This window comes from Garra rufa, chromosome 17, assembly GCF_049309525.1.
Source record: "Garra rufa chromosome 17, GarRuf1.0, whole genome shotgun sequence".
Lineage (NCBI taxonomy): Eukaryota > Metazoa > Chordata > Actinopteri > Cypriniformes > Cyprinidae > Garra > Garra rufa.
The window spans coordinates 14,185,157-14,202,424 of NC_133377.1; the positions used below are offsets into that span (position 1 = coordinate 14,185,157).

Consider the following 17,268-nt stretch of genomic DNA (forward strand, 5'->3'; position numbering starts at 1 on the left):
TGTCTTTGTCTGCTAAACATTTCTTCACCACTTTTGCTGTGTCTTTTGGGTCGTTGTCGTTCTGAAATGTCCACTGGTGCCCAAGGCCAAGTTTCTCTGCAGACTGCCTGATGTTGTTGTTGAGAATTTTGATGTATTGCTCCTTTTTCATGGTGCTGTTTACTGTGATTAGGTACCATGTACTTGTTTTATTGCTACCATAGTGGCCATTTTGAGTGAAAAACCTCAACCCCGTCACAAATGTATTTATTTTTTATTGTTACAGGGTTGTAAACTTACTTAAGAAAAACTTACTTATTTTCTTAATAATTTTAACGAAATAAATATAAAATAGTCATGATTTCAGCAAATATATACTTACCTAACTCATATTTTTGTTATAAATCCATTTTTTGATGTAACATGTCCACTTAAACTTTGACAAGCATCCTACATCTGAAATTGCACCTACAGAAAGACAGTGTTTGGCATCACCAAAACTAAGAGGACAATATAATAGAGAGACAAAACCAAAAATTAAAACTGAAGGCAATGTATCCCTTCAAATGTGTTACAGACTTCAACCCCATCACACTTCGTAATTGTAATTAAAATAAAAATGAAATTACAACTTCATTATTATAGATATAATTAGAAATATGTTTAATTATATAATATTACACATTTAAATGACATTAAAGTATATTTTAGTTTACATTAATTGCTTGTCACTGAGAAATACACATTTACCATATTTCAAAGTACATATAAAATATACCAAAGTGCCACTTAAGTGTTTCAAAAATATCACTCAAAAGTTCAACTAATTGCATTTAATGTAATTTTAAACTGTGATATATTTGAAATCAATTACAAATGAAATGCATTATGTGGTCAAAAACATTTCACATTAATTGCTTGTCAGTACATTGAGAAGTACACTTTAATCTTATTGTAAATATGCAAATGAGGCATTATTTAATGAAATATGCACTAATTTGCATACATTTCTAGTACAAAAATCTAAACACTGGATGAAGTCAGTTTTAAAATTCTTGTTCAAAAGAGGGAAATTGGGGTGTATCATTTCGTCACGCTATAATTCAGAAGAAAACTTAGAACAGACTGGAAACACATTTTTTTTTAATACTTTTTTGGGGAATAAAATGCTGTATAAAATCAAGTGAATCATATATGAACAAATTCCTCTGTAAAAACCAGGATATAGACAGGAATAAAAATGTAAAGTTTGGTGTGTGTCAGTGCTACTGAAGTGGAGATTTATGGCTCAGTGTAGAGGAGAAAACGGCCTTTAAAAATATATATTGTCATTTAAATCTATTAACACAAATAAAGTGCTATAAAAGAAACACTTAACAGTGTCTTTTGGATGTTTTCTTTCCACTAGTCTGAAAAAAAAAAAAACTTTATGAAAAATAAAAAAAGCCCAAAATCTCAAACTTGCATAAAAAAAAACAGCATTTTTGCCTGCAGTGTCTCCCCTTAAAGACACTACAAGCAATTATGAAAGTACATATAAAGATGTATTAAAGTCCCACTTAATTTGTTTAAAAAAAAACACTCAAAATGTCAACTTATTGCATTTAATTTAGCTTTAAAATGTAATACATTTGAAATTAATTACAAAAAGAATGCACTTAAGCATAAACATGACATTTAATTTGCGTTTAATTTTTAAATAAATTTAATTTCTATTGTTTAAAAGTACACTTTATAAAAGTACATTTAAGTGCACTTCTTTTTCACAAGGGGTTACATGGTTGAGAAAAAAGGGTAGGAAAATATAATTTTTGGAGGTTTGACATGTGCCTAATTATGTGGGGTATTTAGAAAATAAATCATATGTAGTTGAAAATGTATATTCCAAGTCGAAATGTTACCGAATCCCAGGAATGAAGCAAAAATAGTGAGAAACTAGTAGTCACGCTAAGTGTAAACCGTAGTAGGCTAAATATAATGTTTGTACGTAAGGTAAAATATGTAAATAAGGCCCTCTGCCTACGGTTTATGTCACTGTTTAGGTGTAAATAGTTCTCAAACAACTTCTGAATTGCCATATTGATAGTGTTGACATGTGGTACCTGGTACTTTTCTCATCGCTGTTGCGGAAGGATCAATCACAGTCGTTTGTGATTACTAGCTGAGGATCTGTATAAAATAACGTTTTAGAGATTGTTGGAGCTGATTTTCATTTATAATTCAGGTATCAGTATTTAAGTAGCTAATAGACATCTGTCTCCAGTGATACAATAATGTATCGAAGTTTGAATGCGTCTCTATGACCGATTCATCTTTCCACGCGGAAAAGCGCCCCCTGCAGGAAGACAGAAGAGTTTCCGTCTGTTAAGAAAGTTATTATTTGGCAGCAGTTGGTCGGACCAGGCGCGCTCACACTGTAAACCGCTGCAGTTCATCAATGATGGGTACTAAACTGGCTCAGCTTCTCATTTGCTTTTGGATAACTTTGCCATTCTGTATCACGGAAAAAGTCAAAGAAAGAACCGCCCGACAAAGAGACGCGGAGTCTCCTGACAAAGTAAGATTCACATTTTAAACTTTTACACGTGAAAAAGCAAATTCAGGTCAAAGTTACAGCAGAAGCGTCCTATCAGCTAATATTGTTCCCAGTTCTAACCATTTCTAAAACGTGTTTAAAATGATCAGGCTGATTCAGTAAGGTAAAAGTACGAATTTATACAAAAGACTAAATAATAGCCATTGTTAAAGTGACCCTTTTCTTATTTTTCTGCGATTTTAAGTGTTCAGTTTTTGTTCTCAAATATTTAGTTATAATTAGTTTGATTTCATTTGATTGAACGGTTCAAGAAAAGATTGGCTTAGAAAGGCTTTTTAATGGGTTCAAAGAAAAGGTTTATAATGAAATAATTTAGGGCAAGTAAAAGTATTGTGTTTCTTTTTTTTTATGCTTATTGATTTAAATATATATTAGATCCAGTGAAGCCACACTGTGTCCATGGTGTGTTAAACAATGGCTTTGCAGTGATGTCCGAATCGCGAATGAACCGTTTTATTGATTCGGTTCTTTTTAATCATTCAGTTGAATCGATTCGCGAATGAACCGTTATATATATATATATATATATATATATATATATATATATATATATATATATATATATATATATATATATAGTCGTAAACATCAGTAGTTGATTTAATTTAGCATTAAAAACAAACGTATGGAACTTAACTGAACACTACTGAGCTAAATTATAGCCGTTGTTAAAGTGACCCTTTTCTTATTTTTCTGTGATTTTAAGTGTTCAGTTTTTGTTCTCAAATACTTAGTTATAATTGGTTTGATTACATTTGATTGAACGGTTCAAGAAAAGATTAGCTTAAAAAGGCAGACTTTAAATGGGTTCAAAGAAAAGGTTTATAATGAAGTATTGTGTTGCTTTTTTATCTAATAATTTTATTTTGCTCATTGATTTAAATATATATTAGATCCAGTGAAGCCACAGTGTGTCCGTGGTGTGTTAAACAATGGCTTTGCATTGATGTCCGAATCGCGAATAAACCGTTATATTGATTCGGTTCTTTTTAATGATTCAGTTGAATCGATTCGCAGTGCATTTGTAAATGTGCATATTTTTTAATGCGTTCAAACAGAGGCGCGTCCTTTTGCAACGATAAACAATGCAACAGATGACGCACCCATAACTAATAAAAAAGTATAGTCGTAAACATCAGTAGTTGATTTAATTTAGCATTAAAAACAAACGTATGGGACTTAACTAAACACTGCTAAGCTATATTATAGCCATTGTTAAAGTGACCCTTTTCTTATTTTTCTGCTGTTTTAAGTGTTCAGTTTTTGTTCTCAAATACTTAGTTATAATTAGTTTGATTACATTTGATTGAAAGGTTCAAGAAAAGATTAGCTTAGAAAGGCAGACTTTTAATGGGTTCAAAGAAAAGGTTTATAATGAAGTATTGCAGTGATGTCCGAATTGCGAATGAATCGTTATATTGATTCGGTTCTTTTTAATCATTCAGTTGAATCGATTCGCCAGTGTATGTGTAAACGAACATACTTTTTTAATGCGTTCAAACAGAGGCGTGTCATTTTGCAACTATGCAACAGCTCATAACCTAATCAAAAAGTATAGTCGTAAACATTAATTTAGCATTAAAAATAACTTCTGAACACTACTGAGCAGTGCCTCAAAAGAATCGCTTGATTCATTAAAACGAACTGATTCGCCAAAAATTATTTAGACTATGTCTGTTAATTCCTCAAGTGACTCTTTGGAGAAATTGCTAGTACACATGCACAATGGATTTGGTTTGAGAATTTGTGGGAACAAACTGTTTTGTGAATAAAAAAGTCGTTCATCACACACAAAGCTAGAGGCGGAAAGTAGTGAAGTATTTTTCAAGTGTTTTTCTTTGTAAAACTTTACTTCACAACATTCCGAAGCATAATATTGTACTTTTTACTGCTTTGTTTCATATTAAATATCATTTAAAACTTAATTACATTAGAAATCTAGTACTTTCTTTCTTTTTCTCAAGTAAACGTAATTCAAATATTTACTTGAGTACAAGAAAGCACTACATTTTTAATGTAAAATAAGAAATCAATTTTGTTTATTTATGAACGGTGGTGTGGTAAAAAGTACAATATTATGCTTTTGGAAGCACAAAAGAAAAACTCTTTGATAAATTACAAATCAGTCTGTGGCTGTATGTAAATAAATTATGATCATAATAAAACAGCGATGAACAGTCCGAAATGTAAAATAAATACATATACCATAGTTGATTCAACCAATTTCTTTCATGTAATCTGATTCATTTGGCTATGCTTAACCTAAAATTCTGTTCATTTCCACACTGGCCAAATGTCATCAAGATGGCCTTTCTACTTGGTACATTTCTTTGGCATCTACCAAATACTGGTGAATTTAGAGATGCCTTTGGTTGGCCTACTTTCAACTGTCAACCCCAATTGGGTAATATCTAAGTAAACACAGAACTGTACTTTCCACATTTTTATCAGCGGATGCAAACCAACCACAGAACTAGGACTCATTGGGGTTTTTATGCCTCGCTGATGTTCACACATATGGGTTATGATTCATAAAACCTGTGTGAGATGGGCTTGGTCTGTAAAGCCACCGCAAGGAAACAGAAATCTGCCATTATTGGAAAAACCACAAGATAGCGGATTGCACTTACTCACTGGAGGAAAAGACTCACTCACTTGAACAAAGACTGATTGAGATATTTTACAGTGTATCCTTTTTGTATAGTGTTTAAAATATTTATATTATTTAAGTATTTTTAAATTATGTTTACAGTGTAATTAAACCCCAAATTTTCATTCCTTTCCTTCCTGTAATACTGACTGTGGTCAGGGGATTTTACACAAGTTCTCCTCCAATTTTATGTTTTCTTTGTTTTTGCCATTTTGCCACAAACGTGTTTGTCTCAAAAAAACAGGGCCATAGTACTTTCCCACCCACAGCGGTCTGTGCATCATGATGAATCAGTCCTATTCTCATTAACAAGGCGTAAAGCCTCTGAAAAGTACTGAAATGCTTTCATGCCTTTTGCTTCATGTTTTTGTCATTAGTACCAGACGTGCATGCAGGGTGTACCTGGAGTGCAGGGCAGAGATGGGAACCCGGGGATAAATGGCATTCCAGGCACCCCAGGAATCCCTGGGAGAGATGGACTTAAAGGAGAGAAGGGTGAATGTGTGTCTGAGAGGTTTGAGGATCCCTGGAAACCCAACTTCAAACAGTGCGCCTGGAATTCTTTAAACTATGGGATAGATCTGGGCAAAATAGCCGTAAGTATTATGTTCGTAATGGAAGAGCTATTCCAACCTGATCTCACAATGATTTTATATGCATTCACAATGTGAATTGTATAAACATGATTTTTAGATATAAAGGAAAGCATGAAGCTTCTAAACCTAACCTTCAGTGGGACGTAAATGGCGTGTAACTAATCACTCTGGAGTGGGAGGAAATGCCATCATGACAACACTGATTGCCTGATGGCAACGCAAGGCCACACACAGTTCAAAAACATTCTCTAGTGACTATTAAAGGGGTTGTCAGAAAGGGCTAACAGGGTCATGATAACTAGCCAAGTGGACCATGTTCCAGTTGAGAAATCAGAAACTAGGATGGATGTGTCCATTGTTAGCAATACCAGTCCAATAAAAACACAAAAAGTGGTACTTAGTTTATTGAGACACAGACAATAAGTGCTAATAAACAATATATTACTACTATAAATTATTCAGACTTTGCATCACTACTCTCTGGAAGTTTCTAGTATGCCTAAGAGCTTGATTAGCTGGTTTAGGTATGTCTAATTGGGGTTGAAGCTAAACTCTGCAAGACACCGGCCCTCCAGGACCAAGTTTGGGCACCCCTGATCTAATAATAAGTATATCCACGAAAAGAGCTAATCAACAATCATTGGTAACACTTTACAACAACGTTTCATTTGTGAACATTAACTACATTGAAAAATAAGATGAAAAATCTGCTGTAATATTTAATGGACTAACATGAACAACTAACAATGAACAGTGTATTTTTATTAACTAACATTAAAGGGATAGTTCACACAAAAATGAAAATTCAGTCATTAATTACTCACCCTTATGTTGTTTCAAACTCACAGGACTTTTGTTCCTCTTCATAACACAAATTAAGATATTTTTGATGAAATTCTAGAGCTTTTTGACCCTGCATAAACAGCAACGCAACTGACATGTTCAAGACCCAGAAAGGTAGTAAGGACATTTTTAAGGACAACTTTATATCACAATTTATTTTCATCTGTGTCGTCGCTGCATGTTCACAAGAGTAAACTATGCATAAAACATTAAAAAAACTCAATGACTTCAGGATAATGGAACCAGAAGTGCTAAACAGTCACCAAACGAGGCCCACGAGATCCACTTTCCTTCAGAGTTTAGCTCTAACCCTAATCAAACACACCTGAACATCAATGTCTTTAAGATCATTAGAAAATCACAGGGAGATGAGTTTGATCAGAGTTGGAGCTGAACTCTTTAAATTATTCATTCATTCAGTGATTTAACAGTGGAACGTGTCTTGGTTTTTTTCTTTTACAGGAGTGCACGTTCACCAAACAGCGTTCGGACAGCGCTCTGCGTGTGCTCTTCAGCGGTTCTCTCAGGCTCAAGTGTAAGACGGCCTGCTGTCAGCGCTGGTACTTCACCTTTAATGGGGCCGAATGCACCGGACCACTACCCATAGAGTCCATCATTTACCTGGACCAGGGCAGCCCCGAACTCAACTCCACCATTAACATACACAGGACCTCCACAGGTACCATTCACAAACCATCTATGGTTTTATCTTATCTATAAGACAAGATCAAGCATGACACATTTTTGTTTTCTATTAAGACAGTAAATATACAAGTCATAGTCAAAATAAGATAAACACTAGACACTTAACAAAAAACAAATAGCACTTAACACCTGTTAAAATGTATCTGTGCATCAGATATTTTTTTAAATGTCACCAATACAATTATTGATAACACATTTCAAACTTTTAAGCTTTAATCTCAAATTTAGGCTATAAGTAACTAACTACTTAGATATACAGTCATGCCCAAAATTATTCATACCCCTGGCAAATTCTGACTTAAAGTTACTTTTATTCAACCAGAAATGACAGTGGCTTCTCCCAAAAGATAATAAGACAATGTACAAGAGGCATCATTGTGGAAAAAAATATTTCTCAGCTTTTATTTACATTTGAACAAAAAGTGGCATGTCCAAAATTATTCATACCCTTTGCAAACTGTCACAGTCTGTGGGAAAATCCAAAGTTCTATACCATTCCAAATAGTCCAAGCTGTTCTAAAGCATCCTAATTACCCTGATTCATTGGGAACAGCTGTTTTAATCAACTCAACAGGTGAAAAACAGAAGCTCTCTGCTGTTGGTTTGTGGACAGTCATGGCTAAGACAAAGGAGCTCACTGAGGACCTGCGGCTGCGCATTGTGGCTGCTCACAAGTCAGGAAAGGGCTATAAGACCATATCTAAATGTTTTGAAGTTCCAGTGGCTACAGTGCACAGTATTATTAAATATACAAGACGTTCCGCACTGTGAAAAATCTCAGAGGACGTGGTCGGAAGCCAAAAGTGACACCTGTGCTGGCCAGGAGGATAGTGAGAGAGAATCCAAGGATCACCACCAAGGCCATCCTGATGAATCTCTTCATTTAGCGTAAAAAAGGAGAAGCCTTCAACCCTAAGAACACCATCCCCACTGTCAAACATGGTGATGGGAACCTAATGTTTTGGGGTGTTTTTCAGCCGGTGGACCAGGGAACCTAATCACAGTAAACAGCACCAAGAAAAAGGAGCAATACATCAAAATTCTCAACAACAACATCAGGCAGTCTGCAGAGAAACTTGGCCTTGGGCACCAGTGGACATTTCAGCACGACAACGACCCAAAACACACAGCAAAAGTGGTGAAGAAATGGTTAGCAGACAAAAACATTAACGTTTTGCAGTGGCCCAGCCAGAGTCCTGACTTAAATCCAATTGAGAATCTGTGGAGGGAGCTAAAGATCAGGGTGATGGCAAGGAGACCCTCCAACCTGAAAGAGTTGGAGCTCATCGCTAAAGATAAATGGGCAAAAATACCAGTGGAGACATGCAAAAAACTGGTCAGCAATTATAGGAAGCGTTTGATTGACAATAGCCAATAAAGGCTTTTCTATTGATTATTGAGAAGGGTATGAATAATTTTGGAAATGACACTTTTCAAATGTAAATATAAGATGAGTAATCATTTTTTCTAAAATAATGCCTCTTGTACATTGTCTTATTATCTTCTGGGAGACATTTCTGTCATTTCTGATAAAACAAAAACTTGAATAAAAGTAACTTTAAGTCAGAATTTGCTAGGGGTATGAATAATTTTGGGCTTGACTGTATATTCATTCATTCCCATATATGCTTAAATTAAAAGCAAGATGTTATAAAAAGATTTTTAATCATAATGCTCGTTTATGGCTGCTTGTGTGAATCGCACACTCTGTAATTATACTCCTATTTATGGCTTTGTGGTTTTCAAAATATGGTACACAGCAAACATCATTTAGACTCACAGAATATATAATCAAATGAATTATTTTCCCCTTACTTACATTATACAAAAAGGTGTGTATATTAAGACCTTATGATTTGTTTATTCTGTCACACCAACACTTTCTTGAGATCAGAAACGTTTAAAAATATTTGAAATACCATTCTTTCATAATCATACTCCACTGTTGTATACATAAGACTCACACACTGTATTTTTGAGAGCAGAGACAGACTTTTATGCAGATATCTTTGTCACATGGATTTCTGAGAGTGTTCTTTTGTGTGGTTGAATGCAGTTCGACAGTTTTCAAAAGCATCTATGCTGCAATTACAGAGAGACCAGAGGAATTTGAGAGCTCTGTGTGGTTTCTCACCAGCTCACATCCCAGCATTCACTCTACACTTACTCATGACCAACACATCAGCATTGCTCAACAACACAGTCTTATCTAGTGGACAGGGACCTGAGATACAGCGTGCATTTTTATTTCGCAAAACTTCACTGACTGCACAGTGCAAAGGGTAAGTTCTCCCAAAACTTAAAATTCTGTCATTAATTACTCACCCTCATGTTGTTAAGATATTTTTGATGAAATCCATAAACAGCAAGGGTACTACTATGTTCAAGGCCCAGAAAAGTACCGAGATGATAGACAAAGTATGTGACATCAGAGGTTCAACTGTAATTTTATGAAGCTACAAAAATACTTTTTTGTGCAAAGAAAACAAAAACAACAACTTTATTCCACATTTTAATCTCTATGGCCACACTTGTGGATGCACATTCACGGCTGTGCAAAATTTATTCTGGTAAAATTACAGTTGAACCACTGATGTCACATGGACTACTTTTCTGAGCCTTGAACGTAGTAGTACCCTTGCTGTCTATGGAAGGGTCAGAAACCTCTTGGATTTCATCAAAATATCTTAATTTGTGTTCCGAAGACGAACGAAGGTCTTACGGGTTTGGCTCAACATGAGGGTGAATAATTAATGACAGAATTTCCTGGTGAACTAACCCTTTAACCTCCCCTCCCCGTCTCACCTACATCTCTTCATGACATAGGACTCGAAAAAGTGGTTGAACTATGTTGACTGTCTAATGACTAGGCTTTTAGTACCTTTCAGCGGGAGTTTGATTGACAGGCAATCTGACCAATTATAACGCCAAATCCACCATTTTGTTTGACACACAATCAGACAGGAAAGTTAGATTAATATCAGTAGAGTCAAATTTGAAAACGGTGTATTGACTTCTTTCCATGGTTGAGACAACTAACCATCTGGTGTTCATTCATGTTTATTTCATGCTATAACTAGCAGGAAGAGATTGATTCACATTTGAACTGCTAGAACTGAGGCACTGTAGTGATCTGTCACATTAAAGAGCTCCAAAAATGATATTATTGTTTGAATTTCTTTTTAAAAAATAACATTTGAAAGCTAAGACTTTCATACCAAACGTAGCCAGCTCTGTCTCATCTGTCGACGCATTGTCAGTATCCTCTTTGTTCTGTAATGTTCTGTAATGTAATTTTCACTAAATGATGATGTTTGGCATGAGATCGTAATCACCTCAGTTCAAGCAGCACATGAACAGATCATCTCTTCCTCCTTACTACTAGTTATAGCATGAAATAAATATGAATGAACATTAGAGTTTTGTTGTCTCAACCTTGGCATAGTCCACTGATGTTAATCTAACTTTCCTGTTTGGGTTGTTCGTTGGACACAATTCTGCATTATGATTGGTCAGATTTCATGTCCATCAAACTCCCAGTGAAGGGTGAAATCCCACCCTACATTACAGAAGCAGTTTAAAAAAAAAAAGTTGTGACATATTGTCAAGTATGGTGACCCATACTCAAAATTGGTGCTTTGCATTTAACCCATTCAAGTGCACACACACAGCAGTGAGAAGTGAACAAACACACACTATGAACACACACCGAAACAGTGGGCAGCCATTGCTCCAGCGCCCGGGAAGCAATTAGGGGTTCAGTGCCTTGCTCAAAGGCACTTCAGTCATGGTATTGAAGGTGGAAAGAGCGCTGTTGATTCACAATCCCCACCTTCAATTCCTGCTGGTGTGGGAATCGAACCCGGTTTCATTAGGGTATACTGTTCTTCACAATAGGGAAGTAAATACTATTGGATCTTCTGTTTGTTGACGACTTCAAACCAATTTCAGTGTGGGATTAACTTCCTATTTTAACCTAATTTCCACTCGAAGAAATTGCCATCCAGAATTCTATCTATCTAATAATATCTACTTATAGAAACAGGAGAAAAATATTTCAAGTTTTTACTCTAACTCAATTGTTTTGTGCTGTTTGTGTTTGTTTCTATTTGAATTAATTGATTAATATTAGTAATATTAATATAAATAATATTTAAAGAGAAATGTATGTCTCCCTCTATATAATCTAAGGTCTACCCAATTTGGCCCAACGAATGCAAGGTTCCCTCTCTGTCATTCACTTTGACGTTGTGTCGAATGTACAACACTAGGGGTCACTCTTGGGAGCCCAAACACCTCTTGAGAAAGATATCTTGAGAAAAGGCCAATGAAATTGGTTGTGCAGAATTTGCATATCTGGCCACGCCCGGACATCCGGGTATAAATAGGCCAGCGTGGCATCTGCTAACTCGTTCTATTCTTCAGAGCCGAATGCAGCACCACTCACCTCTTCATCGTTGGATCTATGGCAGCGGTCTTTCCCTCTAAAACAGCTACGTGTTGTGAGTGTACCCCTGGGTGCTTCGACGGTAATCTTTGAAGAGCAAATTTCCTCCTAAAAGAGCTGACATGGATGGATTGTGTGTTTGAAAAATACTTCTGTCCTTCTGGTTGCGGTTCATACCTCAATACTAACGGCGCGATTGTTGTATTGTGTTGGGCTATTCTCATGCTGAAGCAGTGTTCGTTAATGGTTCATGTTCTGCTTTCGAGGACATGACTATGGGTACACTCTGTTCATGAGTCTCATTCTTTTTGAAGAAGCCGCGGCTCACCTCGACTGCTTCCTGTTCCGGTCCTACTTTCACGTATGAGGCCGCAGCGATGTACGCCCATGGCGAGCAAAGTAAACAAGTTTAGTTTCGCTGGGTGAAACCCCGGAGATCCCCCAATCAGGCTTCTGGACGGGTTTGATAGTTTGTCTTAGTACAGCTTGATTTCCTGTTCGGAGCCCATCAGAAGGAAAGAAGGTTGGCTGCAGAATTGGAGGGAGGGCGTGAGCCATATGAAGCTGACGCCTCAGCTAAGCAAGCCTTCGTGAGTCTTAGTTGCAGGTAACGGCTGAAAATAGTGGCCATGCTTGAACAAGCAGAAATGCACAAAGTGTTGATGAAATCATGGTAGGCCTTTTTTCGGCTTAAACATGGTATACCAGCTCCTCCTCCCTCCCTTCCCTCCCCAGGTAGACTGGCGCTTCACGGTGCATCTTGCCCGCCTTAGACCTTAGACTCATCCAGGGCCTGTAAGTTGTTGGCGCTCATGAGAAAGGCTTACACAGCTTCTGGACAAGCTGCGTCCGCCCTGCACACCTTACCCATCCCGCAGGTTGCCAGGCTAAGGTGTTATGAGATCTTCACAAGGGTGATCTCAACTCAGAATTGTTGCGGGAACTGCGTTCAATGACCAACTGCATTCTCGGAGCGGTGAAGGCCACAATGCAGGCTTTGGGAAGAGCATGTCCACCATGGTGGTCCAGAAGCGCCACCAATTTCTGGCTGAAATTCAGCAGGCTAGGAAGTTCACTTCTCATCACCCCATTTCCAAGGCAGTTCTTTTCGGTGACACCATGGAAAAGTTACCAGTAAAGGCGGCCATACACAGTGTGATTTTTGAGGTCGTACGAGCTCGCATACAATTTTTGTTTTGGTTATCGGAGGAAATCGTCTCTTCTCGTATGGTCTGGGCTCGTATGGTGTGTGAGAAATTACGAGACGAGCAGAGTGCCTTACGAGCACTTCCCGACCTCACGATCATTTTTAAACATGTCAAAAAACTTCGGGAGCTGTCAGATTGAAGGCGTGACGTGTGTGCTGTTGAACGAGCCGATTTGTTGATCAAACTGGAAATTACAAATCAGAAGCTAAATAAAAGAAAACCACAGAAGAAGAAAGATGAACATGACAGCGCCACGGCGACTTTGGACTATCGAGAAAGAGGATAAACTCACTGAACTTTGGCAAGAACAGTGAGCGCTGTATTATGTATTGATCGGTGATCGATCACCTATTGTTTGCTACAGCTATTGCTAGCTATAATGGTGGCCATCTAGCCCCCTCGACGTGCATAATACTACATTAAAACATACATTACAATACTGTTTAGTGCTGTAGCATTGCAGTTCCAATGTCTTTAATGCATATGCTTGTTAGCACTGCTGTAGTGGTGAAGTTTTGTCAAGTTTGCAACCAGACACGCATCAGACGGTTCCTGCATGTGTAGCAAAGAGTCACGGCTCATATTTTTTATAAGTTTCCTTGAAGTGAACCCTAAGCTACCCTCTTCCATCACTTTAGCACACTGCACGTAGCTAAGTTCAGTGGAGGAATTTGCTATCTGAATCCAGTACAAGGTAAGTTACCTCTTGTGAATTCTTGTACTGGTTTGGTGCTCCACATGTAGTGCATCCCCAACTATATACCCTAGGGATGCAGTGTTTTCCTTGAGACGGGCCCTGTCTCCAGATTCTGAGCATGGTAGTTTCTCCCGACGTTGAGCCCACCTCAGAATCCTCCCTTTGTGGCACCGCCTCAGTGAGTCCTTAGGTGTTATTCACACGTTACCTCCCCTTCCAGTAGGGTGTGATTTCCGTAGTGTCTTTCACCTCTGGGGGGTACAGTCACTGTCCCAGTGTTTTTCAAGATTCTCAGCCGAATGGTGAGGAAAGGCTGGCTGAAAGTTTTTAGTCATTGGAAGTGGAGGTGAAATGCATTTTTCTAACACGTGAACCTGTTAATATGTGCATTCCGTACACTCGTAACGCAGTCCGTGAGTTGTTGGCATCTTCCCTTGGGACCCCTAGTGTCGTATCATTCGACACAACGTCGAAGTGAACAGACGTTTCCTGTCAATTCAGTCTTTATAATTATTATTATTCTGAAACTTGATTATTGTAGTTAACCCTTCATATTTACTCATTCATTAGGAATCTGTGTCACTCAGAGTGACTCACGTCGGCTGTTTTATGCGGACCTAATGATCAAAAACTCGCCAGTCTGATTATTAGCCAGAGTTTACGACTAATACTATTTAATAGGTCGCCAATGCTTAGTATTCTCTAAACTCTTATGATCTGTATTACCTTGTAGTTTACTCCTTGTAAGATTGAGACCATTGGAACAGTCACACAATTCAAGTGATACCAAACATGACTGTAAATATCACTTGCATTCATGTAGAACATTATATTATGCTGTTGACCATTTTGAGTGAAGGGAGATGGGTGAGGGCAAGGAAGTAGATAAAAAGGAGCAAATGTAAAGGAATATTCCCTCATCTTTTCTCAGTGAGATGTACTATAGAAGCAGACGCCTGTATGTTAATACACTGTGGTTGTATTTGTCCATATCTCAGAAGATCAAAGTGTCTGAGGTTCTTCTAGTCTTACAATAATAATACATACTGTATATGTTATATAACAGCTTGTGTTTTTGTTTGTGTCAGTGGAGGGGCTCTGTGACGGGATCCAGGCCGGGCTGGTGGATGTTGGGATATGGGTTGGCACATGTGCTGATTATCCTCGTGGAGACGCGTCGACAGGATGGAACTCTGTATCCCGGGTGATCATTGAAGAGCTTCCGAAATGAGCATCTCATCTTCATAACTGATCACTGTCATCGTCACCATGGCAACAGAAGACATTGTGTTCCTGTCACAGAAAGGTCCTTGGTCACAGAAATGGGACAAATTAAAGCTAATAGAGTTGCTTTGAGTCTGTGCAGCTCTCATGTTGTCTAAGATTATTATTCTCCGGCTCAGTATTGTGACAGTTAAAGAGGAATCTAATATTCTCAATTTAGACAAATAAGTTACATGATAGTACTGTTGTTCTTTGGACACTACCATAATGCAAATTTGAATAATAAGAAAAGTATCCCGTGCAATGTAAATATCGTGGTAATTATGGTGTTACTATATGAGTGTTACATCACTGTGCCATGCTACAGCCATTTTAAGAAGAGTCCAACAAAGATGATCCTCGCTTTGCGGATATTTATTTAGCGGCTCTTCCTTTTGTGCCTGGATGACTAGAACTCATATCTTTGTATTCATTGTTTTTTATTACCTAAAACAACGAAGGAACGTCAGGTCATGTTTCACCTCATAATTAAAAATGTAATGTGAAAACAAATCTCAGTTTCTTTACTATATATACAGTTGAAGTCAAAAGTTTACATACACCTTGCAGAATCTGCAAAATGTTAATTATTTGATCAAAATAAGAGGGATTATTATTATACAAAATACATGTTATTTTTCATTTAGTACTGACCTGAATAAGATATTTTACATAAAAGACATTTACGTATAGTCCACAAAAGAAAATAATATCTGAATTTATAAAAATAAAAAAAAATCAGTTAAACTGCCCGCTGTCCCACAAAATCTTTGGTTTTCAGCATTTTTGTGTATTTAAACCCTTTTTCAACAATGACTGTCTAATTTTGAGATCCACTGAGGACAACTGAGGGACTCATATGTAACCATTACAGAAGGTTCAAATGCACACTGATGCTTCAGAAGGAAAAACAACGCATTAAGAGACGGGGTGAAAACTTTTGAACAAAATATCATATTTGTTTCATTTAGTACTGCCCTTCAGAGGCTACAGAAGGTACTTACATGTTTCCCAGAAGACAAAATAAGTCAAATTTAACCTGATCGTATTGATTTGTTCTTCCTTCTGGAGCATCAGTGAGTGTTTGAGCCTTCTGTAATAGTTGCATATGAGTCCCTCAGTTGTCCTCAGTGTGAAAAGATGGACCTCAAAATCATAAGGGTTAAAATACCCAAAAAGGATTTTTCTGAAGAATACCATGCACATGCACACACACACACACACACACACACACACACATATATATATATATATAATTTTTTTGTTTTCCTCCACATTATTACGGTACATCTACGCTGTAAAAAAGTTTCAACTTAAAGTGTTTGTGTTGCCTAAAAATTTTAAGTTTAGTCAACATGAAATGTTAAGTTGTACAATGTGACATCTTGGATATTTGATTCGAGTAAACCTAAATTTTTAAGGTAGCGCAAACACTTTTAAGTTGAAACAACTTATTTTTTTTTTTAACATGGTAGTTGTCTAGACTCCAGAGATGTCCTCAGCCATTTTTAGTACTTATGCTTTTTTAACTTCTAAAAGCTATGAAAAAACAAAACAAAAACACTTTTATAGATATTACACTGGTTTTGACCAAACGCTTGGAAATTAGCTTTGAAAGCTGATGAAAAAAGCCAAAAGTACCAGCATCATAAAATAGGGTGTAGACGGAAAATGCAGCAGACTGAAGTGTGTGTAGCATGACTAAGGCTTGGAATGTCTGCAGTGGTACTGAAGTAGTTTCACAGCTGTTGCTGAGTATTCAATATTAAGACAAATCAGATTCCTCTTACTACAGGTTAAGATACACTAGCCCATTAGGATACACTATGTTGCCAAAAGTATTGGGGCACTCCCTTCTAATGAACAGGTTTGTCAATTGCAGTAATTTCCATGAGTACAAATCCTAATGTTTAAGCATATAATGATATACTAGGGAATTGCATGCTTCTAATTTTAAAGCAGCAGTTTGGACAGGACCCTTTTCTATTCTAACATGACAATGCCTCTGTGTATAAAGCAAGATACAAATATAAATGATTGATTCAGTCAGTGTGGAAGAACTTGACTGGACTCTAATTGAGCGATTGAGGTGTTCTGTTGTTGGATGTAATAATGAACATAGCAGTCATCATTTACTCCCGACATCTGAGCCGCTGAAGACGAGGATTAACGTAAAAGCGCCGATCCCGATCTACATATGCGTCTATGTTCATGTGAAACATTCATGATGCAGCTTCACCCACAGCAGAAGTAAATATAAGGGTTATTATGCCTCTTTGCAAAT

At 37.1% G+C, this 17,268-nt stretch overlaps 1 protein-coding gene across 1 annotated transcript; it reads left to right on the top strand.

The window, feature by feature from the left end:
- Positions 1–2,378: 2,378 nt before the first annotated feature.
- On the top strand, positions 2,379–15,490 carry cthrc1a (collagen triple helix repeat containing 1a). The gene is made up of 4 exons (XM_073822452.1): positions 2,379–2,536; positions 5,603–5,821; positions 7,127–7,343; positions 14,810–15,490. The coding sequence occupies exons 1-4, from the start codon at positions 2,417–2,419 to the stop codon at positions 14,950–14,952; spliced, it is 699 nt and encodes a 232-aa protein (XP_073678553.1). The 5' UTR covers positions 2,379–2,416; the 3' UTR covers positions 14,953–15,490.
- Positions 15,491–17,268: the final 1,778 nt, after the last annotated feature.

Coding starts and splice junctions, on each gene's coding strand:
- cthrc1a (XM_073822452.1), top strand. CDS start 2,417: ATGATGGGTACTAAACTGGCTCAGCTTCTCATTTGCTTTTGGATAACT. Junction 2,537..5,602: donor ACGCGGAGTCTCCTGACAAA/GTAAGATTCACA, acceptor TTTTGTCATTAG/TACCAGACGTGCATGCAGGG. Junction 7,344..14,809: donor CATACACAGGACCTCCACAG/GTACCATTCACA, acceptor TGTTTGTGTCAG/TGGAGGGGCTCTGTGACGGG.